General features: G+C 35.7%; 1 protein-coding gene across 19 annotated transcripts in view; it reads right to left on the reverse strand.

The window, feature by feature from the left end:
- Hmbox1 (homeobox containing 1) overlaps positions 1-27,733 on the reverse strand; it is a 183,788-nt gene that overhangs the window by 103,482 nt on the left and 52,573 nt on the right. For 15 of the 19 annotated variants that reach the window (XR_010042470.1, XR_010042469.1, XR_002789163.2 and 12 more), the window contains exon 2: positions 5,035-5,114. Coding sequence is in view for 12 of the 19 variants with exons in the window: in XM_013143401.3 (XP_012998855.1) it covers positions 5,035-5,057 (23 nt within the window). In the remaining 7 variants the exon portion in view is untranslated. Of the gene's footprint in view, positions 1-3,246; positions 3,343-5,034; positions 5,115-27,733 lie in introns of all 19 variants that reach the window. The other 4 variants (XM_063234528.1, XM_063234526.1, XM_063234527.1 and 1 more) reach the window with 1 other exon arrangement.

Consider the following 27,733-nt stretch of genomic DNA (forward strand, 5'->3'; position numbering starts at 1 on the left):
CCTGCCTTGCAAGCAGGCAGTCGTGAGTTCGATCCCCGGTAGATAAAAAAAAAAGAGAGAGATGACGTACATTTTAGCATGCTTGTTCCTTTTTATGGCTATGGAGTATTTCACTGTGGAACTAGACCACAGGTTTACTTATACATTCTGCTGATGAACATAAGGATTGTATCCAGTAACTGTATTAGCTATTTTAAATGGTTATTATAACCACTGTCTCAAGATTTTCTTTTTAGCTCCCTCTCATAATATATCATCACCTCTCTGCAACAGGAAAAAAACTTGCAACCAGACTGACTCACTCATTTTCTCCTGACCAAGTTAAAAAAATTCTCTGTACTTTGTTTAATACCAAAAATTTCAGCCCAGTATGTAGCACACATCAGTAATCCCAGCATTCTGGGAGGCTAACTTACAAGTTTAAAACGAGCCTGGGTAACTTCAACTATGTTTCAAAATAAAAAATCAAAAGCGCTGAGGATGCAGCTCAGTGGTAGAGAATTTGTATAGCATGTGCAAGGCCCTGGACTCAGTGTAAACGTAAAATGTTATGTAGGGTTACTAGTTTTCTCTACCTTGATCTACATGCTCATTGTATTACACAGGTGTATTCTCTTTGGAATTTCATCAAAGTTAAGACGCTATTGATTTATGTACTTCAAAAGTGTATTTTACGTAAATGAAAAGTTTCTTGAAAAAGTTACGTGGACATTTTCTTAACAGCTTATATAAGACACTTAACACTTTAGTTTCTACTTAAAACCTTAGTCCTAGGGGCTGGGGATTTAGCTCAGCGGCATAAGCGCCTGCCTTGCAAGCAGGCAGTCATGAGTTCGATCCCCGGTACCAATACAAAGGAAAAAGACAAAAAAAAAAAAAAAAAAAAGAATTATCTTACAATATGGACAAAAAAGCAAGCATGATATTTTTCTATCCTATTTATATCAGAGCAGATAGTAATTTCTGTACAATTCTTCAAGTCTCTCCTTGTATGGAAGAGCACTGTGTATTAGCATAAAATAAAAGTAAATCATATGAATTCCATCAATTATTGAAAAGCACCCATCCTAATGTTTAAAATAGAAATGATAAAACTAAAGCATCTGAAACAATAATTTATATCATTTTGGAATCACAGACAATTGGAAGTTATTCTTATTCCAAAAGTCACAAAAGGAGAAATAGTGGTCATTTATTACTTTTTATTCCTAGAACAAGTTATTGTTTTAAAGAATATCTTCTGGGACTGGCACTCAGTAACATTCATCTTCTGTGAAATGTGTAGGCATACAAGAAGACCAAGTTTTACCCTCTTCAGATTTTGTTAGATTAGGGGTAAATGGGATTATCATTATAACTGTGCTCAGGTGCAAGAAGATGTTAAGTCTGGCCAATTCTTTGCTGTGTAAAAGCTAGTTTGTGAGAGAACAATGAAAGAAATATAGAATATTACCAAGGAGAAAATTCTCAATAGATGTTCCAGTAATTCCTAACCCTTATACATACCTGTTCTTCTATTCTGATAGAATAAACCTCCCTTTATGTTTACCTTGTTTAAATTATATGTTTATAACTTGTAAAGAGAGGTCCCTAATCCAAAGACACATGTAAAGCAAAAACACTCACAGATACTAAAATGGAATGGAATGGATGATCACTCTAGAGTGGAATGACAGCATAAAGAGCAGGATCAAAACATGCATGATACTGAAGATAACAATATCTTACTGAGAAAATACCAAGATTAGAAGCTGTCTTGGATATTGAGAATAATAATGCAATGTGCATTAACATCAGCAAAGGCATATACTGTGCCATTTTCAAATTTTCTTATGATAATGTACCTACATTAAGCACTTAATCAGAAAATTACAGTAGTAAATGACCTATAAAGGTCATCTAAGTTCAAAAATTTTTATACAAAAAGGAAAGATAGCATGAAAGAATTGAATTAATTTTTCTGTACACAAGGATTAATCACAGGACAAGCCACATTTTTCACTTTAAATTACTAACCTGAATGCAGGTTCAGTTCAACAATAATTGAAAACGAGAAGAATTTTAACACTGAAATAACAGACAATGTTTAAAAGTTAAAGAACAATTAAATTCAAGAATTATGGTTCAGTTCATAAACTAATGCCTTAGATTGTATCATGAGATTAATGATATTTTCCAATAAATTTTAACACTACTTCAGTCTTCTTGGATAAAGAATGAGGTCCTCAATATATGTACTTTATAAACCAAATCCCACAAACATGTAAAGCAAAGAGGTTAAAGCATTCACAAATGATCAACCCTGAAATTCCATGGGCAAAAAAGGTCATTACTACCTTACTTGTAAAGTACCAACAGTTAGTAAGGTTGTACTGGATAAGAAAGCTTTATTCTTAAACTAGATTCTGATGCTTCTATCTTTTTATGTAGAATGACTAGGCAAAAGTTTTTGTTTTGTACATGTGGTATTTACTGCAGGATGATTTAACACATTCTAGAGTCAATAATAATATTCATCAGCTGAAGAGGCACCCAGACCTTACTATTTATAGCATGCTGGTCTCTCAGTTATTACTACTGCCAAAAGAGTAGAACTTTTAAAATAAGAAAAAAGGTAAGAAGTGAAAAACAGTAAGAAATGAAGATTCATTAGGTACTGAGATTAACAGTGTAGAAAAAAGATTCTATAATTCAAATCAAGGCAGTACTAACTGAAGCATAAAGTAGAGACCATGAAACAGGTAAGGCCCATAATGTGTCAATCACACTTTAATAGTTTTACAATTATTGCTGATTGAGTTTTTTCCCTTTACTGTAGTCATCTTATGGACATTTGGGGGAAAAATCTGTTAGCATCTCTGAAATGGCTCCAAATACTGATTTTGCTCTATGAATAATACATGGTATATGTTCTGCTATAAGAATAAGTTCTGCTATAAGAAGTACTCCTTTATCCCTTCCAGCGTGTGATGTCTTACCAGATCTTACATGAGAACTTGGAGCTACTCCTTCTTATCTTGAAAATATTAAGTCTCATTACACCCTTATATGTGAGGTCTTGGAGTCTTATCTCTTTTTCCTTATCAACTCTCTCTTCTTTCAGGAATGTTGCTACCCACCCCAGCAAACCCCTTCATGTGAATTATGGATGACTCCCTAACTTCAAAAATACACATAAACTCGGGAGCTTGATAGATTCTTTTGATAATTCTAGCTGTCAGAGACCTCAGAGTGTTGAAGCCTCACCTGCCAACAACAGCAGTGCCCTCTACTATGGAGTGAACTTATGTGTCCTCCAGTCTTCTCTGATCTCCATTGTGGTGGTCAAGGTGAGAACCGCTCCTACAAAGGTATATCTCATCTTAGACTTTCCACAGAAGTCAATATCCATCCTAAATGAGCAACTAGACTTGGATAATTTTGGTACTCCCTTCACTAGTGGTTAAAAGTCCTTGTGTATTAGTGCATTTCCTATGAGTTTTGTTCTCATGAATCTCCCTCCACATGGTTAGGCACTGGGAATCTGAAGAAAAAATTCTCTTTCTATGCCAATAAGTAATGTGATTTATGAAATCAAACTTTGAACATCTCCATATTTCTACCTTACGTGACAAAATCCAAGTAGCAATATCTAAGTTTATAAAAGGAGATATAAATTTGTTGTGAAATCAGGGAACAGGAGACCACTTAGGTAAAAATTGTTTATTCAATTGAGTTTCAATTACATGTGAGGTCCTCTGGACTGTGTCACAGAGGACGCAATGAGAAACAAACCAGGCAAAAATTCTTGTCTTCATGATGCTTACAACATATTGGATATTGAGCACACCTACTGGTAAACAAATGATTTAAGAGCCAGGAGTGATAGTATACTCCTGTAATCCCAGCACTTAGGAGGCTGATGCAGGCAGATTGTGGCAAGTTTGAGACCAGCCTGGGCTACAAAGTGAGCCCAAGGCCAGCCTGAACTGCATAGTAAGACCCTATGTCAAAAAGATGGAAAAAAAAATTTTTTTTAAGAAAAGGGAACCGAGGCTCAAAAAGATTAAGTACTTTTTTTTTTTTTTGGTCTTTTTCCTTTTTATCGGTACCGGGGATCAACTCACGACTGCCTGCTTGCAAGGCAGGCACTTATGCCGCTGAGCTAAATCTCCAGCCCCAAGATTAAGTACTTTCTCAAGGACACAGCTACTTAGGAGAAACAGGCTTATTCCAGAAACTTTTCACTAAATCAAAGACTGAGTGTTGGGACTGACTTTAATGAGAACCTAAACAATATAGAAAACCTCTATCTCTTAATTGGATTATAGAAGTGTCAACCAAAATGGAAAAAATTTAAGTGAAGCAGATTCTACCAAATTTTAGAAAATATTTATGCTGAAGACACTCTGCACTAGACTCTAAAGATGTACTTAATGTAATATCTGAAGTTCCCAGAATACTTGTATTACGGAGTTACTTAACATGAACTGGTGGTTACAGTTCATATTCTAGCACAAAAATGCTCTTAGCATTATATTACCACCTTGTTTTGTATTTTTTTCTTTTGGTCTGACTTCAAAAAAAGGTTAGCAACTACATTAGCTAATAGGCTTAACTGTATTTCCAACCTTAGTAGCTAAAGAAAAATAAATAGGTTGTAAAGAGTTTGCATACAAAAAGGCAGCACTAAGCTAACAGGCTTCCAGCATTCTCTTTCTCATAGTCTACACTAGTGTTCTCTGACAGTTAGCTATCTATCTTACAAGGCCATTAAGCAGTTAAAAATGATAGTAATTTTATGTTGAATGGGAAATTAATATCAAAATCCAAAGCTGAAACCAGGAATGACAAACAGAGATTGATTTGAAAATTCATTCTTCACCATAGGATTATGACAGTTGTTCACTTCAGTATCAAATTGATACAACATTTGATTCTTTTTCTTAAAAATTCTTTCAACTCTACAAATGTCTGTTGTCAGATACTAATCATAACCATCATGATTTCTTTATTAACCCAATTGAGAGGATAAAAACAGGACTAGATACTTACGCCACTGGAAAGGAACTGAGCATACTTTACATGAGGCGGATCAATATCCTTTCCAGAGATGATCAACGTTTTTTAGCATTCTGTAGAAAAAAAAATAGAAAATTGAGAAAATTTAATGTTACTCAAGGGTTAAAAAAATATTTAACTGTATTAACTTACAGGTAGTAAGAGTTAATATTAGCTAATCATGTTTCTAAAATCATTTTGTAATTTTGAAATGGAATATTGGTTTGAAGCAGTTTAAAAAAAAGAAAATAATATTGGTAGCCTTTCAAATATTCCACTTTATTTATTTATTTTTTACCTCAACTTGTAAGAATGGAAAATATTCCCCTTTAAAAAAAAAGAAAATTATATCCTTGAAGTTTAATTCACTATCAACAACCACTCAGAGAAAGAGTTAAACATGCAGTAGAACACAGTGCTGACATTTAAGATAATGCTTCAATAATAACATCAGAGCATTCACAAAGAATCCTATAAACGATAAGCCCTGGTATGTCTCAATTTGGCAAATTTTGGGATCTAATTATAAGTACATTATTTTTTGTTCCTGTTAACATAATTGTGAATGACTACATTTCCCTAAACTTCAATTTCTGTATCTGTAAAACAGGGATAATGGTAATTACTTTTTAAAAAAAATTAAATAGGATGGTGAAGCACTTCACAAACTACCTTTAAACAGCCCTGTTACATTTCAGAGGACCAAATACAGTGCACATTAACAACAGAGGGGTCTAGTACTTCCACCTGCCACTGCTTCACTGGCAATGAAGACACTCTGACCCATTCCATTTATACACAGGTCTTTAAAACAAACAAACAAACTGAAATCTATTAATGGACTAGGAAACAAAAAATTGTAACAACTAAACTTATTAGTAGTTTCAAAGTATAATCTATATAGACAACTATTCCTATTAACTCTAAGTTAAGATTACAAATTAGACAAAAATTAGAGATGCTGGTGTAAAAAAAAACTCATTAAAATGTACATTTAGCAATGCAAAACCAAAATGTCTAACAGTGACTAATGATATATGTGAAATATACAAGGTAAAGTTAGAAATCTTTCACATTTATGTATCCTAAAATGTAGCATTAATGAAGTTCTTGCTGTAATTTCCCTGTTGATTTAAAAACAAAATCTGTCCCCCAAAATAGATGTAAAATATAAAGAAACTCCACTGAAAACACTACTGACTGAATTGTCTTCAATGTATTCACATTCCAGGCAGATGAAATATAAAGGTAAAAAACAAAACAAAACAAAAAACCCACACACATCAGCATATTTTATAACAAAATTTAGAAAACAGGTTATATACACATTCTTAAGGCCAGGAACAAACACACAAAAAAGATAAATGTAAAAAATTAAAATTTTCCTACTTTGGTAAAAACTAAACTAAGCAATTCAATCAGGAAAAATATATTTGACATGTCAAGAAGCAGAAAATCCAAGGAATTAAGTTTACAAAACATTCAAACATGCTAGAAGTATGGTCAGGCATGGTGGCGCACAGAGCATTTCAGAGGCTGAAGCAGGAGGACTGCTGCAAGTTCAAGGCTATCTTGGGCTACATAATGAGGTCAAGGATTGCCCATAACTACACTATGAGACTCTGTCTCAAAAAAACCATCCCCTCCCCAAAAAACACACTAAAAATCAATAAAACAACATTTTAACAATGCCAAATCACCTTAGAGGATATTGAAAAGATTGATATCTCTTTAAAAGATTATCATCACATTTTATTGGTCTAAATGTGACATTTCTTTGAAAAGGAAACTAGCAATATATTAAAATTTAAAGATTTTGCAACTTTTAACTTAGTAATTCTACTTTTGAGAATTTACTCTATAGAAATAAAATTACTTGTACATAAGGATATATATATAAATTGTTTATTTTCAATTTCTTGTCTCTACAAAGAAGTATTTCAATTATTACAAGAATGGCTGAATAAACCTACAATATATTTCAACCAATTAATACAATGCAATCATATTCTTAGGTGACTTGGTGGCATTTCTATAGTACATTATAAATTAGCAAAATGCAATTTAAAAATTATATAAATACTAGGCTTTTAAAAAACTACAACCAAAAATATCCCTTTATGACATGCTTATGTCAACATGTAACCGACATAGATATATACATACACATATACATACATATCCATGTACACGAGCACAGGAGAAAAACAGATGATCAATAGGCAACGGAAATAAGAGTAAAAAATGGTTGTATGTACAAAATGGATCAAAAAGGATATGTGAATGGTTTGGAGAGATAAAGAATAGAGGAAGTAAATAAAAAATACTGAGGGAATAAAAAAAGACAATGATATATGTGTATGTTAGGCCAGGGATTTAGCTCAGTGGTGTAAGTGCCTGCCTCACAAGCATGAGGTTGTGAGTTTGATCCTTGGTACCAAAATAAATAAATGTAGTGAGATATGTGTGTATATATAATAGATAAGTACATATATATTCTACAAAATATTCCACCAGCAGAAATGAGCTCTTAATTACTAAAGAATTAGTTAAGGTTACTAAAATATTACATAAAGTCAGACTCAGCAATGAAGAAGAAAGTTCAGCAATGAAGAAAAACATATTCAAGAAAATCCATTAGGAATAAGAATCTACACACACTATGTTACAAAGGTAGTAAGCAGGCTCTTTTCACTTTAGTTTATCTTTTTAAAATAAAAAGTACTAACTGAAGTAGAGATGCTCAATTTGTGTAAAATAAAGGTAAACATGAACTTCGGAAGACATAATAAAAGGTAGATGGGTCTCCCACTCTAAAATTTTTCTAACCAGACACCACTTTTTTTTAGCACTCTGCTTTTTGGATATGTGTTTGTACTGCTGCAGAACCAGGACAAAACTGGATGGAAGATATGCAGCACTGAGGCACTTGGAAGGCAACAGCTGTATTATGCCAGTGGGCTGGTGGGAACCCAGTTCAAAATCACTAGCCCCAACTTGGGGTTAAACAGACACTTATATATGTTGCAAGCAGGAAATACAAAAGCTGATAGTGGGTTATTTTATAACTGGTTACATATTTTGACATATTGTTTGGTAGATTCATTGCATGCGGGTTTAGTGTGTGGGGGTATTCTTATCATATAGTAGAAGGTCAAGGGCTTGGGCAAATCCGTAAACCAATCATGTCTTTGACTGAGTGAGTCTGTCCTGGGTGGTAAGTCCTTGAAACAAGTTAGCACTATAGGAAACGCTACCTGGCTGGGTAGTATAGCTGAGCTACATTATCTCACAAATTGCAGCTGGTGTAGTATGTCAAGACTAACTGAGTCCAACAGTCCAACTATGAGATGAGCTGGGCCTGCATATCTTGTCCTTAATAAAGCATCAGGCTGTGAGTTTTTAAAGTTTCTTTTACAGTACATGTATGAATCTATGTTTAGGATAAATTCCTAAGGAAGGAATACTGTAACAAAGTAAACATTTTTGTTTGTAGAGCTAGACATAAAAGTATATAATATAAATTATGATGGATTATTAACATCTGCCTAAGAGGCACTAATTTATTCCCCCACCTTTGAGAAATGCTGAATTGTGACAAGCAGTTACAAAAGAATTTACATTTTACAGCCTGGCATGTATCTGTTTCATCCAATAATAGTAAACACAGCCAGGTATAGTAGCACACATCTGTGATCCCTGCATTTAGGAGGCTCAGGCAGGAGGATCTTCACAAGTTTGAGGCCAGGCTGGCTACACAGTGAGTTCAAGGCCAGCCTAAACTAAATAGTGAGACTCTGCCTGAAAAAAAGTAAACACAAAAGGAGGAATATTTAAATCGAGAAAGATAGAAATTAGCAAAAAAGAGTGTAAAGCTTTAGAAGAGTATAAAGTATAAAACAGAGGTGGAAAAATAGGCTTACGTATAGCAGCAAGCAAGCTATCCTGAGAGAACTAATAGGAGACAAAGCAAGGTTCAAAAAAAGCAGAAACAACACAGAGTAGATTAGTTATTTCAAAGTTACTCTGTTAGGTCAGGCAATGGTAGTGCATACAAGATCACAGTTACTTGCGAGGCTGAGGTATAATCAGAATCACAAGTTCCAAGTCAGCCTGGGCAATTCAGAGATACCCTGTCTCAAAATAAAAAAAAAAGAACCAGGAATATATATCAGTGCTAGAGTGTTTGTCACTCTAGGTTCAGTCTCCAATAAAGCCTTTGTTTCATTCCCCAGAACAACAAAAACAAACCTCACTCTCCTTATAAAGCAGGGAGAGGAAGACAATGCAATAGAACAACTTATTGCTGCATTTCCCAGCATCTCCATCCTTCCCCCCCACCCTAATTTTGAGACAAGGTCACACTAAGTCCCTAAATTGGCCAGCCTGGCTCCAAAGTGGAATCTTCCTGCTGCAGCATCTGAGTGCTAAGATTATAGGCATTTGCCATGATGCCTGGCTTTATTTTTAATTTTTATTATTTCCTGGCAAGTAAATTTTAATCCTGACAGGTGTTGTGCAACAAGCTGAGCACAATTATGATTCATGCAGATCATGCAGCTTTTTATTACAAAAGAATAATTATACATATAACTTGCCAAAATTTTATAGATTTATGGATAAAAATGTATCTTTTCCCACAACTCTAGTGACAGAAATGTTTCATGGAAGGCTTTATGGATACAGATCTTCCTTTCATCAAATTTTTTCTTAGTATTGGGGACTGAAACCGGGCCTTCACACTCTGAGGTACAATCTTGGTCATTTTTTATTTTTTGTTCTGAGACAGGGTCCTCGCTTAGTCACTAAATCCTACACCCCTAGGTCCAGAAATTACAGATGTGGACCACCATGTCTGGCTTAAAAAACAGAAACTAGTATCTGTTTGAATTGCCCAGGTTGGTTTCAAACTCCTTTTTTCAAGGCACTCTCCTGTCTTAGCTTTCCCAGTAGCAGGAGCCACACACATACACAACGCCCAATTCCTTTCACAGACTCGAAAAACTTTCCTGTACATTCAACCTCTTCACCTGGCTTGATCAATAAAGACTAAATTTTCTTTTCCTGAGGAGCTTTTTAACTAAGTATCATGTTTCTAAATAGTCTCCCGATTGTAGTGTATATAGCCTCCTCATTTGTTGTTAACCTGGACTCTTTCCTTAGATGAATGCTTGTCAAAATTTCCTCAAAAAGTGACTCCCACATGGATGTGGTGGTGTGTGCCTCTGATCTCAGCACTTTGAGAGTCTGAGGCAGGACAACCTCAAATTCCAGCCTCCTTTAGGCAACCTAGTGAGACCTCGAGATCTGGTGAGCCAGAGAACCTCATTACAGCAGAAGGGATGGAAACTATTAATTTTCTTGCCCAGAAACTAAAATAACATTAGATTCTTCCACTTCTGATGTTTTGGTTTGTTTTGTTCTTTTTTTTTTCTTTATTTTTTAAAATTTTATTTAAGAAGAAAAAAAAACAGAAAAAGGGTAAAAGTTATACAGAATTTCAGAAAAAATAAACAGTAGAATATCACTAGTTACTTACATATTGTCATCTTAGAAATAGTTGTTCAAGTTACAAAATTAAAGCATATAGAGGAGACTTTCAAACAGTGAGACTGCAAGCAGTTTTGTTCAATGATCCAACAAAACTCAGTAATATGATTACCTATCTTATACATTTAAATATACATGCAGTTATATCCTTTAGAGCACTTTCTTTTCCTTTCTTTTGTACAATGACAATTACACATTTTGGGTTTTATTACTCCCACAGTTCTTATTACTTTTTTTTTTTGAAGAAAGTAAAACCAAATGTGACATAACAGGACAGAGTCAGTCAAATCAAAAGGATGGACATAATATATAATGTAAAAACAAACTACAAGATGATCAACAATGGTTACCATAATGCCTCGTTATCTTAAGAAGAATTGCCTGTATCATCAGTTATAATAAAATTGAACAAAACAGTAAAGAATAAGACCAATAAAACCAAAACATTGGAGACATTAGAGGACTTCAAAAGAAGATAATAGTCAACCAGAATGGGTGTCACAATGAATCTTATTGTCTTCATAGTTGTTGCTTATACTTTCGAACTTGGTACTACCAAGAATAACAGAATAGAGGAAAATTAGTCAAAACAAGATGGAGAGAGCAATACAGGGTTTCAAATCAAGTTAATAGGAAATCAAAGTGGGTTACTGTAATATATCCTGTTATTTTTTAAATTTTCCCTTAATTAAAAGGATAAAAATGAAAAAGTAGATAATAAAAAGGAGATTGAGATAAAAAAAAGAGGCCATAACAACAAAACAGTGCAGATCAAAACATAACCATTTAAGCAAAACAGTGTTTCACCACAAGATAATCTCGACATAATAGTAGTTACCATAGTGTCTCTTCCCTTAAAATCTTTGGGTATAACTTCGTATACTGTAGCATCAAACAAATCAAGACAATGTCAAACCGTTCAAGAGAATGACAGTATTACAGGGTATTTAGAATCAACTAACAGAAAATGAACAATGGTTTCTGTATAATCTCCTTGTCTATAAAAGTTTTTGTTTATATTATCACATATAATAAAATCCAATAAGATACAACACGTTAAAACCGATGGAGACAGAACAAAAGCTTGATGGGACTTCAAAACAAGAGGATATTAAATCAGCACTACCTATTATGATGTCTTGTTTTCTCCAAAATGGGTGTTCCTACCATCCAATCTTCTCTGCCTCATTTCTGTTGAGGTCTTTTTCTGTCATTAGCTGTCAGTTTGTCCTCTTCATTTCGCTTTCTGCTCCATTCATTGTGGCCTCTCTGCCACTGTTTCTGGAATCTTGGTATTTTTCATTTTTAGAATATCCTGCAGTAATCTCTGTAGAGTTGAATTGGTGGTTGCAAATTCCCCTAGTTCCTCTTTATCCTGAAAGCACCTTGTTTTTCCATCAATTTCTAGGGACAGTTGTGCAGGATATACATACTGTACCAAAATTCCATGGTAAATACTTACTTAACTAAATGAATTCAATTAGTTATTCCTCCTTTTCCTTCCTGCTATCTTCAGTGAACTCTTACTTACAAAACAGCAAGTACCCTTTACAAAATTCCCTGGTAGAACAGGATCAAAAATATTTCTATTACTCTGGATTATAATAATTCACATATATAATATGAATTATATAAGTAATCTTCTGTGCTAGAAATATGAGGTTCATAAGAGTTTATAAATTACTGCACTTTCACCCTTTCCCCTACTCGGATGGCAACATCATAAGCACTAAATACATTTTTAATTAAGAAATTTTAAAATGTCTATTTTCAAGTCTTAGTCAAATAAGGTATTGTAATCTTAAAGCTCCCAGCCTTAAAATTCAGCACCAAAACATTCCATACTACTAAATTTTTTAAAAAATGTACTGTAACATTTTTAAGAGACTTACCGTCTATGAAATAACTACTATAAGTCAAATGCTAAGGATATGAAGATAAATAGGCCTTGTTTTTCAGTCAGATAAAGAATATGTGTTCCCAGAATCAAAGATACCCTACTTGTCACTAGTTTATAATCTAAATACACAGTACCTTTATAGCCAAACTGTATTAAGATTATACGAATTCCAGAGGCTAGAAATACTATGCAGAGAATTCAGAAGTTTGACAACTCCATGTTCCTTAACCAATGACAGTTCTTCAGAATTTGCTACAACACAAAAACTTGAAAAGTATTAATAGTGTGGTCTCCTCTCACCATTATACATAATTTAAAAGGGACTCTTACCTGAAGGAAAACAAAGGACCATTTCTATCTGGATTGGTTTTGTTGTTTGTTTTTATAATAGGGCTGAACCTAGGGACTTCACACTGAGCTGCAAAACTCCAGCCTTTTTAAATTTTGAGACAATCTTAAATTGCTAAATTGCCCAGGTTGGGCTGGAATTTGCAATTTGCCTCAACCTCCCGGAGTGCTAGGATTACAGGCATGTACCACCACAGTGGTTTGAAATACTTTGATATTGGGGCTGGGGATTTAGCTCAGCGGCATAAGCGACTGCCTTGCAAGCAGGCGGTTGTGAAAAAAAAGAAATACTTTGATATTAAACTACTAAATTTACCCAAAAACCAATTCATATTTATTATTCAAACAGCTATTTGGAGCTTCTAAACTCTCTTTTTAAAGCAGTATGTAATATACAATAAACAGTTACTAGAGCAAAAAAAATTATCATCCTGAATTTCTAGAAGATGCAATATCTTCGTTCTCATTTTGTATTTCCCTTATCCTAGCAGTTTACCAATATTTAATAATAAAAATAATTATAGCATTAGACTAAAAGATTTCATTAAATTAGAATAAGGTTCATCAGCAGATCTTATAATGAGTTAGAAACTGATGTTAATGATCATGTTTTCTAATCACAACAGTTTACAGATTTAAAATAAAAATTTTGATACTGGTGAAATGTAGCTCTTGTTCTTTGCTTGGTGGGCTACAACCAAAAGGGCTTACAATTGTAACTATGTAATTTCTGCAGCTCAAGAGCTTGTCTCATGAATAAAACCACCAAAAGCATAAGATCTCAGTTTCCAAGATTTCATGGAAGGACAGAATTCTGTTAGTCCATGCAAACCCCAAATATCTACACCAACCAACCCTTTCTACTTCTTAATTCTCTGATTCTGAGCACCTGCTCCCCTTCATTTACTTGCTTTTAAATTGGTTTTCAGAATCACAGGACCTAATTCTGTAGGCCATGTAACTCAAGAGTTACTCTACCGGGGCTGGGGATTTAGCTCAGCGCATAAGTGCCTGCTTGCAAGCAGGCGGTTGTGAGTTGGATCCCTGGTACCAATAAAAACGGAAAAAAAAAAAAAAAAAAAAAAGAGTTACTCTATCAGGGATAAGCCTAAAAATAAAGAAAGAAACACAAATGGTGTTAAGAGCTGGTTCAAGTTCAACAGCTAGTTAAACTTGGAAATGCAAAAGTAAACAAAAGGAGGATTGACTACAGAAAGAAAAGAGATAAAGTCCGTGCCTTCCAGGAAAGAAATTTATTAGCACTTACAGACCATAAATTGACATGTATGTATAAATACTGCACTGTTTCTCTGGTGTAAGAAACTGTTGGTGTAAGAAACTGGAAGTGTAAATAAGGACCAAAATATACAATAGATACTGTGAAATGGAAAGAAAATGTTCAAATGGAACGCATAACTGGGGGGGGGGGAGGAAAGAAGGAAAGGGAAAGGCAAAAAATAGAAAAGAAGGAAAATGCAAACAAAGCTTTTGTAAATAAGGAGGGGAAGAGGGGTTAAAGGGCAAGTAGGGAAATGAAGAGAAAAAAGAATCAAGTTATGTCATGTACAGATACAAATTCCATATGTAATCCATATGATGATTGGTACTTATTGGTACTTATAATATACCAATAAACTTAAGTAATAAAAAAAAAGAAAAAAATGTTATCAGGCAGAGTATCTTTCCCTAGCCTCCAGGCTGGAGAAAGTTTGAAATGTTTAGGATCTAATCAAGTAACTGATTTTATTTATTTATTTATTTATTTATTTGTCTTTTTGAGACAGGGTCTCATTATGCAGTTCAGGCTGGCCTTGAGTTCCCTTTGTAGCCCAGGCTGGTCTCGAATTCACAAGGATCCTCCTGCCTCAGCCTCCAGAGAGCTGGGATCACAGGAGTGCGCTACCAGGCCCAGCTCAAGTAACTGATTTTAAACTCAACAAAGCTTCCTTAGCTTTTCTAGAAAATGGCAAAACACAGAAAACACATAAGACTTCTATCCTCTCTTGGTGGCTACCCACCAAGAACTTTTTTTCCTTATTATTGTTTCTAATAAACCCTTCTAAATGCCTTGTTCTTTGTGATTTTATTATTCAACTTTGAGACAATGAACCCAAATTTATATATAATTAACTTCTTCACTACTTCCTTTACTTAGTTATATTTATTAGTCCTCTGTCATATGGGTTTTTTTTTCTTTTTTTTTTTCCCCAGTACTGGGGTTCGAACTCACGACCACACAATTGTAAGGCAGGCGCTTTTGCCACTGAGCTAAATCCCCAGCCCCTGTTATAAGGGTTTTGATTTCAGGAATGTGAAGGCCATTTTTGCCAAAAAAACACCAATTCTTCAAATGGGCCTGTACAAGTGTAGTACAGGAGGCAAATAAGTCCACCCTCACATCATGCTAGCACCGTATTTTGAATAGTGCATCAAAGAGAGCCATGAAGAGTGACTACACAAGTGTAGACCACTGATTATTACACTTCCAATCACCTTTGGGCATATCTTAAGTCATTTTGCTTCTTTACTCCATAGAAATTTCCAAACCCTACCCTTGGGGAGGTAGAGTTGGGTTTCCTACCTCCCTGTCTGGCAGCTTTGTGAATAAACTCTTTCCTTTTGCAAAACTGGCATACAATGTGGCAGTCAAAATGGGCCTGATTCAGCAGTAACAGCAGAAACTGGAAACGTTATTCTCAACTTAGTACATGCACTGATTTATACAATGAATAAAAGCAAAAATTCCAGACATTCAGAAAGATAGGGTTTATTAAATGCCTGCTGTTGAAGGCTTTGTAGAGTTTAGAATTGTTACAAATGTGCAGTCTTTCACAGTTAAGGAAGGATTTTTCTGAAGAGGGGAAAGCAGTAAAGCCTGTTAATATATTTTCTAAACTACAATAAAAAGAAAATGGGGGCAACTGACATCACTTTTTTATAATAGCACTTTTTTAATGCCTCAAATCCTACAGGATCTTGTATTCATTCTTCAAATATTTACCGAGCACCTAATACAAATTAAGCACTTGGTGCAGTGAGCAAAATTCTTGCTCACAGAAAGCTTACATTCTTGTGGTAAAAGACAGGACAAAGAAAAAGTTCACAGGTACAGAATTCAGATCATAACGAGTACAATAAAAAAATCAAGTTATGAAAGAAGAGACTGAGGGAATAGGATTACAGTTTTAAGTAGGGTGCCCAGAAAGTCTTAGTGAGGAAATCAGATTTGAATGAAGACTTAAATGAAGTTAGGCAATAAATCAGATCTTGATTACTTTAAAATGTGGCAGTTTCTGCTGTTACTCAATATGTTGCCCTAGGTGAGACACACATTTTCAAATTTCAAAACCCAACTCAAAGCCCTAGTTCTTTCTCTCTGTTAGCTCTGACACTTTTCTCTCTCTGTGCCATTTTCTTATTTCTGCTAGCACAAACTGACTTGCTTTGAGCACACCTTCAACCTGTTAACTACAATAAGCTTTGCTGTTTTTTCTTTATCATCCTGTGATAACCTGTAGTTCTTACTCTTCTTGCACAACAATCTGGAATCGCCCCTGGGAATCCATCACCCACTACATCACTACTGCTTCTATTTTACTTGAGACCTTCGTCTTTGTTGCATTAACACAACTGTCCTCCTTCTAGTCATATTTTTAACAAAATAATCTTTCTAAAATGCAAAACCAAGAGGGAACAATGAAAGAGTTCATTTTAAATAAACTCAAGTTTTTTGTCTCATGAAATTGAAGAATAAAGTTGCATATAAAAGTAGGGAGACAGGAGAATGTTTATTGGAAATAAGCAAAAGAAAAAAAAAAAAGCTTAGGAAGTAGAAAATGCCAATAAGGTTTTTTTGTTTTTTGAGACAGGGTCTTGCTATGTAGTCCAGGGTGGCAATGGAGTCACTATGCAGTGATCCTCCTGCTCAGGCCCCCAAGTGCTGGCATTACAGGCATGTGAACACCACCTCACCAGGTCCAGTCAAGATGCTTTGTATTCACCTGACACTTTTCTTGTCTGTACCTTATACAGGTAAGTAGAGCCTGGGGAATTGTTTTAAACAGTCAGAGCTTTATGGGTTTAAGATTTAGGGGAATTAGTTATTTAGCTGGTTCACAGGAAACTGGGTTCAAAGAAAACTGGTTACTCTGCTTTTCTACGTATTCTCAAGTCCAGCCTGGAGGTTAGGGAGGTAGCAACTAACCTAGCATCTTTTTCCTGGAAGGAAAGATCCTTTTCTCTCCTCATATTTTAACCTTTATTCTTTTTTCCTCTGTGTGTGTGTGTGTGTGTGTGTGTTAAGGTTAACTAGCTGCTTAAATTACTCTAAACCTGAGCAGTCAGTTTCTTTTAGCTATTTATAGGCTCTTTCCTGAGATTTGGAGCAAGACTTTGATGTTTACAATCTGAGCTTCCCCTCTTGTTAATAGTTTGGTTTTGTATAAATTACTTAATCTTGTTAAGCACAGATTTCCTCTTCTGTGAGTTCTGACAATGATACCTACAAAAACACTACAAGGCCTAAACAAACTGGGCCTAGTAGCACATGCCTGTAATCCCAGCACCTAATAAAGTGAGGAAGGATGATCACTACTAACTAATTCAAGGCCAGCCTGAGCTACACTGTGAGTTCAACCCTGAACTACGTATTGAGACCCTGTTTTAAAACCAAATCGAAAAACAAACAAACAAGAAAGACTAAACAATATATGATACAAAAAAAATGTCTTCAAGGTGGCATCCACAAATGTTAGTTCCACAACCACCTTCCCTTGCAGGTTCCAACCATCAATCTTCCTCAGAAACTATGGCATGCTTACAAGGAAAAGTGATTTGAGCAATGTAAAATCACAAGACACTACAGTATCTGTATCAACACATACACACACACACACACACACACACACACACACAAAACACAGAAGGCTTGTAATGAGAGCACTCTCCTATTGGAGGTATTGGAAGACCAAGTTATGATAAGAAAGCTGAGAGTTTGCATAAACCCAGAGAGAGTCAGTTAGCTCTCAGCCAAGAACTGCTTGGACAAAGCCTGCTAGGACAAGGCTTTAAGTCCAGTAACTGCAGGACTCAATGTCCCCAATTTCTTTCCAAAACTCAGTTTTTCCGCAGTGCCTCTAACACACCTTTTATTATGAGTAAATGACTGTTGGGAAAAAACATTAAAGGCAGTAGTTTCTAACTACTCTGAAGAAAATATTTTTGCTCCCAAAAGATAAGCCACCACCTTTAATGAAGTGAGGACAGGGTTAGTGGAAGTCTCTGAAAAGCAGGGAATAGTGGCAACTACACATGCCTCTCCAGGAAGATTTTCTGAAAAATGGAACAAAATACAAATGCAGCAGAAGCACTAAAAACTGAAAATTGCTGAGGAAGCCACATCTGCACCGATTAAATATTGTGACTGTGAAGAGACCAAATTTTACAGATTAACAGCCAAAGTTATCTTCGGCAATCTTTAACCCCCTTTAATAGTCACTTACTATACATTTCTGGATCAGATCCAACATAACTCTGAATGTATCTGTAAGCTTGGCATACATCTAGTCTCCACCAGTCCCAGAGCTAAGAATGTTACAACACCTGAAAACTATGTAAGATTGTCCCACCTCACTGCAATTGCCTACCTAATGTTCCCACCAATATCAGGGCAAATATATTAACTTATGACTTTCATTTTATGGCTACAGAAGCTCGTGTATAGCCAGCCATGGTGGCACACAGCTGTAATCCCAGTTCTCTGGAAGGCTGAGGCAGAAGGATTACAAATTGAGCCCAGCCTGGGTAACGTAGTAATTTACCACTTGATGTTATTTTACATCAAAAAGGGCACCAAGTAAGAGTTTTTAAGTAGATGGGAACCATAATCCAAGGCTTGCAGACTTTGGCTCAATCTATTAATTCATTTTCTAATCATTTACAGAACCAACCACATTTTTAAAAATGCCATGAGTAATTTCAGAAAGAAAAATGTTTCCGGTCAAAATTTACTTTATTAATAGTCATAATCATGTGGAAAGTGCTTTGGTAGAGATCATGGAGACCAAATAATGAATATCAGTATTTCCTGCTCCTACCTAGAATAATTCTATCAGGCCACTCTTCCTAATGTTAAAACATGCTTTTTAGAGCCATAGGATAGAATAAACGTTAGAGATGTCATGAATAGAAATGTGATATTAAGATCTCATAATAATTCTGTGTGTTGTATGTTGCATGTTGTGGCTAGAAAACATAAAGGGTAAAGGGATCAGCTGGATGAGGAGGTAGGAAGATCTCAAGTTCAAAGCCAGCCTTGGGCATATAGTGAGTCTGAGGTCAGTTTGAACTACATAGTGAGAACTCTCCTCAGAAACCCAAATTACAATTAGCAAGGGAAATACAATCACTGGGATCTGAAATTGAGACATGAGGAAAACAACAGCTTGGTGAAATTTAAAAAAAAAAAAAAGAATTAAAAAGGATCTGATAGGAAAACTAGAAACTACAGAGAAACTGCAGAAACTGGCCACAACACAGACAAAAGAATGAAGCAGGCTAGAAACCTAACCCCAGTTCCTAGGGAGGGAGACATGTCTGCTGACATGAGTTAAGCCTGGAGAGGGCTGGCAGCTTCAGGAAAAAGGAACCGACCAGGCTGGCAGCCCTAGCTCTAAGAAAAGCCCAAAGTTACTCAAAACTGCAAAATACAGTGTGGGGTTTGCTCTGAAAATGACTCTTGGATAGCTAGCTAGGGTTGCACAAGAAATTCAGCGCAATGCCTGCCGTATTTGAGAGGGCATAATCAGGAGACATTTTGGGCTCAGCTACAGCACAATCATACTTCTGGGTTTCTGGAGGCACTCTACCACAGTGACTGGATGGAAGATGGTCACAAGAGACAGTCATGGAGTGGGTGTAGATTAGATATAGACCCCCTGAGAAGTCTAAGCTCCAGCTGAAAAGTGCATAGGGGACCTGCCCTCCACAGTGAGAAGCCAGGCTGGTTTTGAGTCACTTTTGGCGAGGGGCTGGGTCTGAAAATGTCAGCATTATGTCCAGAGGACTGCTTGACATTCCACCCCACTCCACTGTATATATCCAACACAGAGCTCAGTGGTCTGGTTGCTTTCTCCATCTGCCAACATGATCAGGGATTTGCCTCAGCTTGGAAGGGTACCATAGCTGAGGGTGTATGACCAAAGCAGCCTCTGGAGCAGGAGAGAACTTCACAAACCTACAGACTGTAAAGCTAGGCAGAGACAGCTATGACTTGGAGCACACAGTGACACAGAAACTGGGAGTACTTCAAGTGAATACAGTCTTAGTGTGGACATCACTGACCAGTCATGACCAGCAAGAAAGACAGAGCAGGATTTAATATTCACATATAAAAATGTGAATGTGGAAATAAAATAGGTCTTAGTGACTAACCATCCCTCTCCCACATCTGGTAAATTCCAATACTGAATACTCTGAGAAAAAATCACTCACAAACAGGAATTTGGGGGATTCACTTTTCCTTTTTTCCATTTGTTTTTTGGGATTTGCACATTTTCCCCCTTTTCTCCTCTTTCCTTTATTTTGCTCTGTTTTTTCTTTTCTGCTATTTTGATCTAATTCTGTTCATTGTCTTTTATTCATTAATTAGATCCTTAGGTAGACATGGTGTAATCCCAGCACTCAGGAGGCTGAGGTGGGAGATTCCACTGAATTTGAGGCCTGCCTGAGATACATAGTGAGTTCAAGGCCAGGCTGAACAACACAGTGAATTCAAGGTCAGACCCTGCCTCAAAACAAAAAAGACAAGACAAAATCTCACTTTTCTCCTCTCTCTCATCTTCATTTCTTTATTTTTCAAATTTTACTTCTTGCATTGGTACCCTTTCCCACTACCTTCATCTTTACAGTTAAGATGAATGGACAAAGAAAATGTAGTATTTACAAACAATGGAGTACTACTCTGGTATAAAGAAGTATAAATGGATCATCTGGAGGAAAATGAATACATCTTGCAACCATAATATTAAGTGAGATAAATCAGACACACAAGCTTAACTATTCCATGGTTTCATACAATAAACTCAAAGTATAAATAATTTAAAGAGCAAAATAAAAGACAAAAGGAAATAAGGCAATAGATCTTTTCCAAAAGTGAAAGGGATTTGGAAATGAAGGGAGGGGATGGGATTAGAGGGAAAGTAAAAAGAATAATGATGTGTTACGTACATATACCAGATCCTCACAATGAATGCAATTATTATATAGTGCAAACAGGTACTAATCAAATTTTTAAAAGAAAAAATAACCAAAACAAAGTGAAGGAAGGGTGGAGCAAAGGGAACTCCAAATAAATATTCAAGAAGATAGACAAGACTGACATGCAGATTTGAATATTTTAAAGTCAGTGGAACATCTAGAAGCAGTATTGAGATGACAACAGATGATGAGATACCAAGAAAGTGTGAGATGTCAAAAGCTAAAAAAAAAACAGATCAAGGAGCCGCTTCTACGTATGCAACAGAAAGAGCACAAACTGGCAGTTTGGAAATAAAAAAATAAAAATTATAAAAGGCCATTATGATTAAACTCCTGCACTGGGCCCCAACACATCAGGTGAAGAATCAAAATGGAGCCATTTACTCTTAAAGTTTTTGAAACTAAACTGTTTATCTGACTTTCTGAGAAACCAGAATTTGAAAGATAAACACTCAACTTTCCCAAATAGGACAATTTCTACTGGCATAATTAACTTCCTTCTTCAGTACTTTAACCCTTACACCAGAAAAAGGAAATCGTAAGGAGCTCGATGTTAACCAAGCAATTATTTTTTTGTCTCCCTGTCCTTGCCTGACAAGGAATAAGTTTGAAATGACCAATTTACTTTTCATTTTCTTTTGTCTGCCTTCTTCAATTCTTTTTCTGTCTACAAAACCAAACTCCTCTGCTTAGCTCCCTGGAACACTTACTCAATTTTATGGAATAAAAAGCTGTCAAAGTCTACACTCAAAATATAATACCAATCGATATCTTTAAACCAAACTGTCCTAACTTTTGCCTTTTGATAAGGGTTTGGATCAACCTTGTGGATGCATCTTATTGAACCACACAGTATTTAAAAATTGAGAGACTGAATGAAGTCCCCATGATACACCTCCTGCTCTAATATCAGATATTGAACACAACCTCTTCACACTGAGTTACATCCCCAGTTCTTTTTTTAACTTTTTACTTTGAGACAGTGTCTAATCAAGTTGCTAAATTATCTAGTCTGGTTTCAAATTTGCATTCTTCTATGCAGCCTCCAGAGAGGTGGGATGGATTGTAGGTATGTGTCACCACAACCCAGCTTGAGTGATTCCTTTTGCAAGAATTTGTAATTCCTCAGGTAATCTCTGTATCCAGAGCATGTACTTTCTAGTTTAGGACAGGACAGGGTATCAGCAATTATCAACTGACATTTCTCACTGAACTTATATTGTGCTTTGTCTCATAACAGAGAAGTAATTTTTTATACTTATGTGCCTATGAGAAGTGTTGATGCAGTGTAGGCATGCCACCTCAAAATACGCTGCTTTGACATACTAATTACTTTGAGTTAAGGGCACTTGAAAAGCGCAGATTCAAGAAGGCACTCTGACTTTTTTTCTTCCTGAAAGTAGGAGATAAAACTCACAGGAGAAAGATGTCCTCCCTGTACCAGGAAGAAGGAAGACATTCTTACCACCAGAGACAGAGAGCACAAGATGAGAGAATCTATACAGATAAACCTTGTTAAACCAACCCCTAGTCATTTTCCTAAGATTAACTGGTCTAGACCCTTTTGTTTTGTCACATTTTCACAATTTACTACAGTTTGCCAAACCCAGTAGATAAGCTTTTGGGCCCTATCTGCTTCTCAGGGTCTTTATTTTTCTTGTGGGGCTCATGAAAAAATTACTAAATAAAACATGTATGCTTCTGCGCTGATAATCTGTCTTCTATCAGTTTAATTATTAGGCTCAACAAGTGATTCTAAATACACAGGAGAAATTTTACCTCCTCTACATTGTGAAACAAAACCTTCATTTTTTTCCTCCTACTTGGTCTGCGTATGATGTTAAGCTAATTCTCCAAAATGAGAAGCAGAGAGTATACATGACAAGTAACAACAATAAATCCAAATCCCTCAGTTTGGTCATCGTAAAGATGGCAGGATCCAAATTGGAATGCACATAACCTTTAATCTAGCAGATTCAGTTCTACCGATACAATCATACAGGAGCTAAATAACTTATGTTCAATGTTGTTCTCTGTAGCTCTATTTGCTAAGAGCAAAAGATCAGTAATAACCTAAGTAGTCACCACTGGAGGACTACATAATAAATACATTATGGTATGAACATACAACACAGCAATAAAAAATAAAGAAGAGTACAGTGTTTAAATTATAGGAAGAGAAGTTGGTAACTTAGGGAAGAAGACAAAGACTTTTCATTGGCTATGGTTTTATAACTTGAATTCTGCAGCAGGTAATGACACCTACTCAAAAATTATTTTTCATATATGTAACAAGTTAGCTGAGCTGGTTTCAAGTATGATTAAGAATTCAGCAACTATTAGAAATAGCGTAGCAATGACCTTTCTCCTCTACATATGTGCTATTGTGCCTTAAGGTTTAAGGATACTGAAGATTTCAAGTTGAATCTAGAGGTAGTGCAGGGAAGAAGAGAAGAAAATGAGATGAAGGAGAATGAGACAGTGGAAGAAACAGCATGGTGTGCTTTTCCATCTGCCTCTTTGAATTGGTTGTAGGCCCAGAAAAAGTAAAGGGTAGATCCAAAAGATAAATCTTTTTGAGAGATTGTGAAACTGTGGGCACCAACTGCTGCTTTGGAACTTGGGAACAAAGGGTGGCATGGAGAGAAGAGGATGGCAGCTTTCTAATTCATCCTTCTACTCTAAAGGCCAGCAGCCCTGAAGCAGGATCCCCAGCACTGTTACATCCCTCACAGAGGACCCAAAAGCAGTGGCAGTGATGAGGTACCACATTGGCATAGCCATAGGGTGGATGGACTGCCTGAGGTGGCTGCAAGGAGAGAATATTCACTGTTCCTGAGTCATGCTACACTCCATTCAAGGACTCCCAGAAATACTTTGGAGGGTTCTGAAGGGGCTTGTGGGTCTTGTGTAAGCAGGAGAGAAATGTAAGTCAGATGTTCCATCTGTCTGCATTGACACAATTACAATACAAAAATATAGAGGTGCTATGAAGAGAAATGAAAGAACAGAAAACAACATTCTGCTAAGAGAGCCAAAAGGAAAATCTTATTGGATTTTTGAAACTTAGGCTATTGCTCACTGAACAGGAAGTAGAAGAGGAAAAAAAAAAACATGAGGATGGCTGGAAAGAGGTTACTCAAGGCTCTGCTGGGAACCAAACACACTTAGTTATGCAGCACCTATTTTCCAAAGTGAAATCTTTCAAATGCCTTAAAATGTTTCTTTTCCAAGCCATTGAAAGCAATGAGATCATGTTCTTGATTAAGTGCCAGCTTTTTATCCCCTGCAACCCAGATTGCTGAAGTTAAGAAAAAAAATTAGAAGAATAAAATAAAAATGTGTGAAGGTAGGAAAACTTAGGAACAGAAAACAGGGAAAAACAAATATATTTTAATAACCTGATGGTAAAACAATATGGGATAATTAGTTTGTTTTTAAAGTTAATAGCATCTTGCTTTTTTCTAAAAAATAACAAAGTACTCATCTCAATTCATTTAACTATTTTCCTATTCCATTTCACCCAGAGTTAAAGTAACATGTAGAGTTTCGTTATGCCCTCAGCACAAAAGTAATAGATATGAATATGCAGGTGAGTCATTTATGAGAGAATTTGCACTAAAGCACAGAGCTTGTTACACCATTAAAAAGATATTTAAGACTAGTCTTTGGTCATTTTGGTTCACATGCATTTCATAAGTGAAAACAAATGATATGCCCTACCCTAAACAAGTAATAGCAAGAGTTAATATTTCTAAGATAAGCAACTAGTCAAATATATAAGAACAAGAAATCAAGCTTTGTCTTGAAACAGTTGTAAGATAAAATGGTACCTATATCAGTAGCTATTTAATGTAATTTTATATTTCAATAGAGCCTTTATATTTTTCAAAGTACCTTATGTTTATCATTTGATATTTAAATGCTCAACATGGTAGACAGGCCTGATTTCATTTAGTTGTACAGATGCTCAAATAGACATATTAAAGTTGAGATAAATTAGAAGATAGAAACAGAATGCAAAGTTCAACAACTCCTGACTCAATATTGTCAAAAAGTTGTGTGCAGATCATTACTGATCTACCCCCTTTATATTTATTAAGCAAGAACTGTGTTCCAGGAACTATCTTAGCCCTTAGGAATATAGTTTCTACCTTTATGTAGCTTTCAGTTTAGCAAGAATCAATACGTAAATAGTAATAGTCATGCAAATAAATGCAAAGCTACACTTACAACAAATAGTATAATGGGGTAGTGAATGCTAAAAGAACATATACTGGGAGGAAACTTATCTTGTCAGAGGGCCCAGGGAACGATTCTCTTAGGATTTTATGAAGTTCAAATCTGAAATTCAGACATTACATAGACAAAGTAAACAACAAATCAGGGAAGGGAAACGTGCAAAAGACCTATTCTTGTGGGAGGAGCTGAACAAAATCCAAGAGACTAAGGGAAGAACAATATAGTTGACACAAAGATGACAACTTACTAGACTCAGAGCATCTAAGAGAGAGGCAAGGGTATTTTTATTTTGTTGCCATTTTTGTTTTTTAATAAGCTTCCTATGTAATCTTAGACAAGTTAAGGTTTGAGTGACTCTCTAAACTAAGAAGTTGCATCATATCTAGATGCTTCACTCAGAAACTGGGGGTAAAATGAAAACAATTCAAAAGTAAGAGAACTGTTTCATCTATTCCAAAGTCACAAATTATCTGTAATCAGGTCTTATATCACTTTTAATTTAGGGAATAAAGGAAGAAATCATAAGCTGGCAAATTTGACTTGGTTTTTCCAAGTGGATTTAATGTCTCTAAAGAAGATACTCTCCATAAAGAAATGAAGACATTGAAAAGATACATAGGAGTGTAAATATTTCATTTAATGTAGCCCTTCCTTAGTGGCATTTGTTTCTAAAAATATTCCCATACTATCTTAAAGTCACAGAAGTCTGGTAACTTATAAATCTTTATTTAATTTTATACTCACAACAAATTTTATTAGGCTGCAAGGGGAGATGATTTCTCTATTTTGTAGATAAAGGCAACTGAGAGAGACTGACCCACACAATCACATTTCAAGACAGCGCTTTGCTTTTAACATACAGATTACTGGCCATCATGATGTTCCACATGTATCTGTTTGTTATCTAAAATACGGGGAACTGAAGTAGTCCTGAGCCCTTAGATACATCAGAACTCTACTATAATAAGTTTACATAAAAGCCAATTATCTTGGCTGTAAGTAAAGGTAATGAGCAAGAGGTCTCAAGACCTCAGACAGATACAAAGAGAAAGTAACAGAAGGAGGGACACTGGCTGATGCATTCCAGGGGCACTGAGTAACTGTAATATGAAAGAGAACAACTTGTGGGGCGGGGTGGGGGACTAAACAAAGTAGGCAGCACAACAGAGTATAGAACAAAAATGAATACACGGAACATAGGCTTTGGTTCAAATAGCAGTTTCTAATGTTTTAAAGTGATTTTCAGTTTTATGCAAGATATTGCCTTCAGGAAAACTGCTGATCACAATTCTAAATCTATGGTGTTTTTAGCCATCAACAATATTTATCCCTTTTTTTCCAGTATCAATATGATATAGTCTTGCTTTTAGTAAATATTAATTTTCTACTTTGTGCAAAATATTATGGAAGATCAAAGTCAGGGTCCTCAACCTGAAGGTTTATATTTTAGCAACAGCAGCAGATACTATGAATACATCATAAAATAGATTCAAGAAAAATCTTTGGGACATACTATGTTCTTGACTGCTCTCTTTCCTTTTTTCCTCACTTCCTTTTTAATCCCCCCCCCCCCGTTTTGGTTGTTGTGACAGTGGTACTGCTGAGGACTGAATCTAGACCTTTCACCAAGGGCTCCAACCTCAAGGTTTATATTTTGGCAACATCAGTAGGTACTGTGAATACATGACAAGATTGATTCAAGGAAAATTCTTGGGATATCTTTCCTTTCTTCCTTGCTTCCTCCCTTCCTCCCATTTTTCCCTCTTTTCTTCTTCTTGTTTGGGGCTGTTGCGGAATAGGGATAGTAGTGCAGGGGATCAGGTAGGTGTTGTATCAGTGAGTTCTTGTTTCTTCATAAACAGTTCTTGTTTCTTCATAAACAGAAACTACTTTTTCTTTTGTTCTTGCATAGAAGAATAAAAACCTCAAAGCCATGAATAGGAGAATTCCATGGAATACAGAAATTGATTCAAGGAAATTAGACACTTCTGGTTTATGAATCTACCTGGCCTACAGGAAGTACTTTATGAAGTGATGTTACACATATAAAGATAATCTTCCTTAAAGATATCATAAAATTAGAAAGTACAGAATAAAAATAATGGCTAACTGCCAATGTGACAAACAAACGCTCAATGAGTATCGATAATAAATAATAACATTACTTACTAGACAGTAAAAGATTTAGGACAGCTGGGAATGGTGGCACACACCTGTAAATCCCAGCACTTGGGAGGCCTAAGCAGGAGGAATCCCTGTCTCAAGAATAAATAAATAAATACATACATACATACATAAGATTTAGATCATTGGTATAGAAATGCTTACACTCATTTAAAACTTGGGTGGGGGAAATAGCTCAGCAGCGCAGCACCTGCCTGGCAAGCACAAGGCCCT

This window comes from Cavia porcellus, unplaced genomic scaffold (genome assembly GCF_034190915.1).
Source record: "Cavia porcellus strain 051 isolate PalLab524CR breed Dunkin Hartley unplaced genomic scaffold, mCavPor4.1 scaffold_24, whole genome shotgun sequence".
Classification (NCBI taxonomy): Eukaryota; Metazoa; Chordata; class Mammalia; order Rodentia; family Caviidae; genus Cavia; species Cavia porcellus.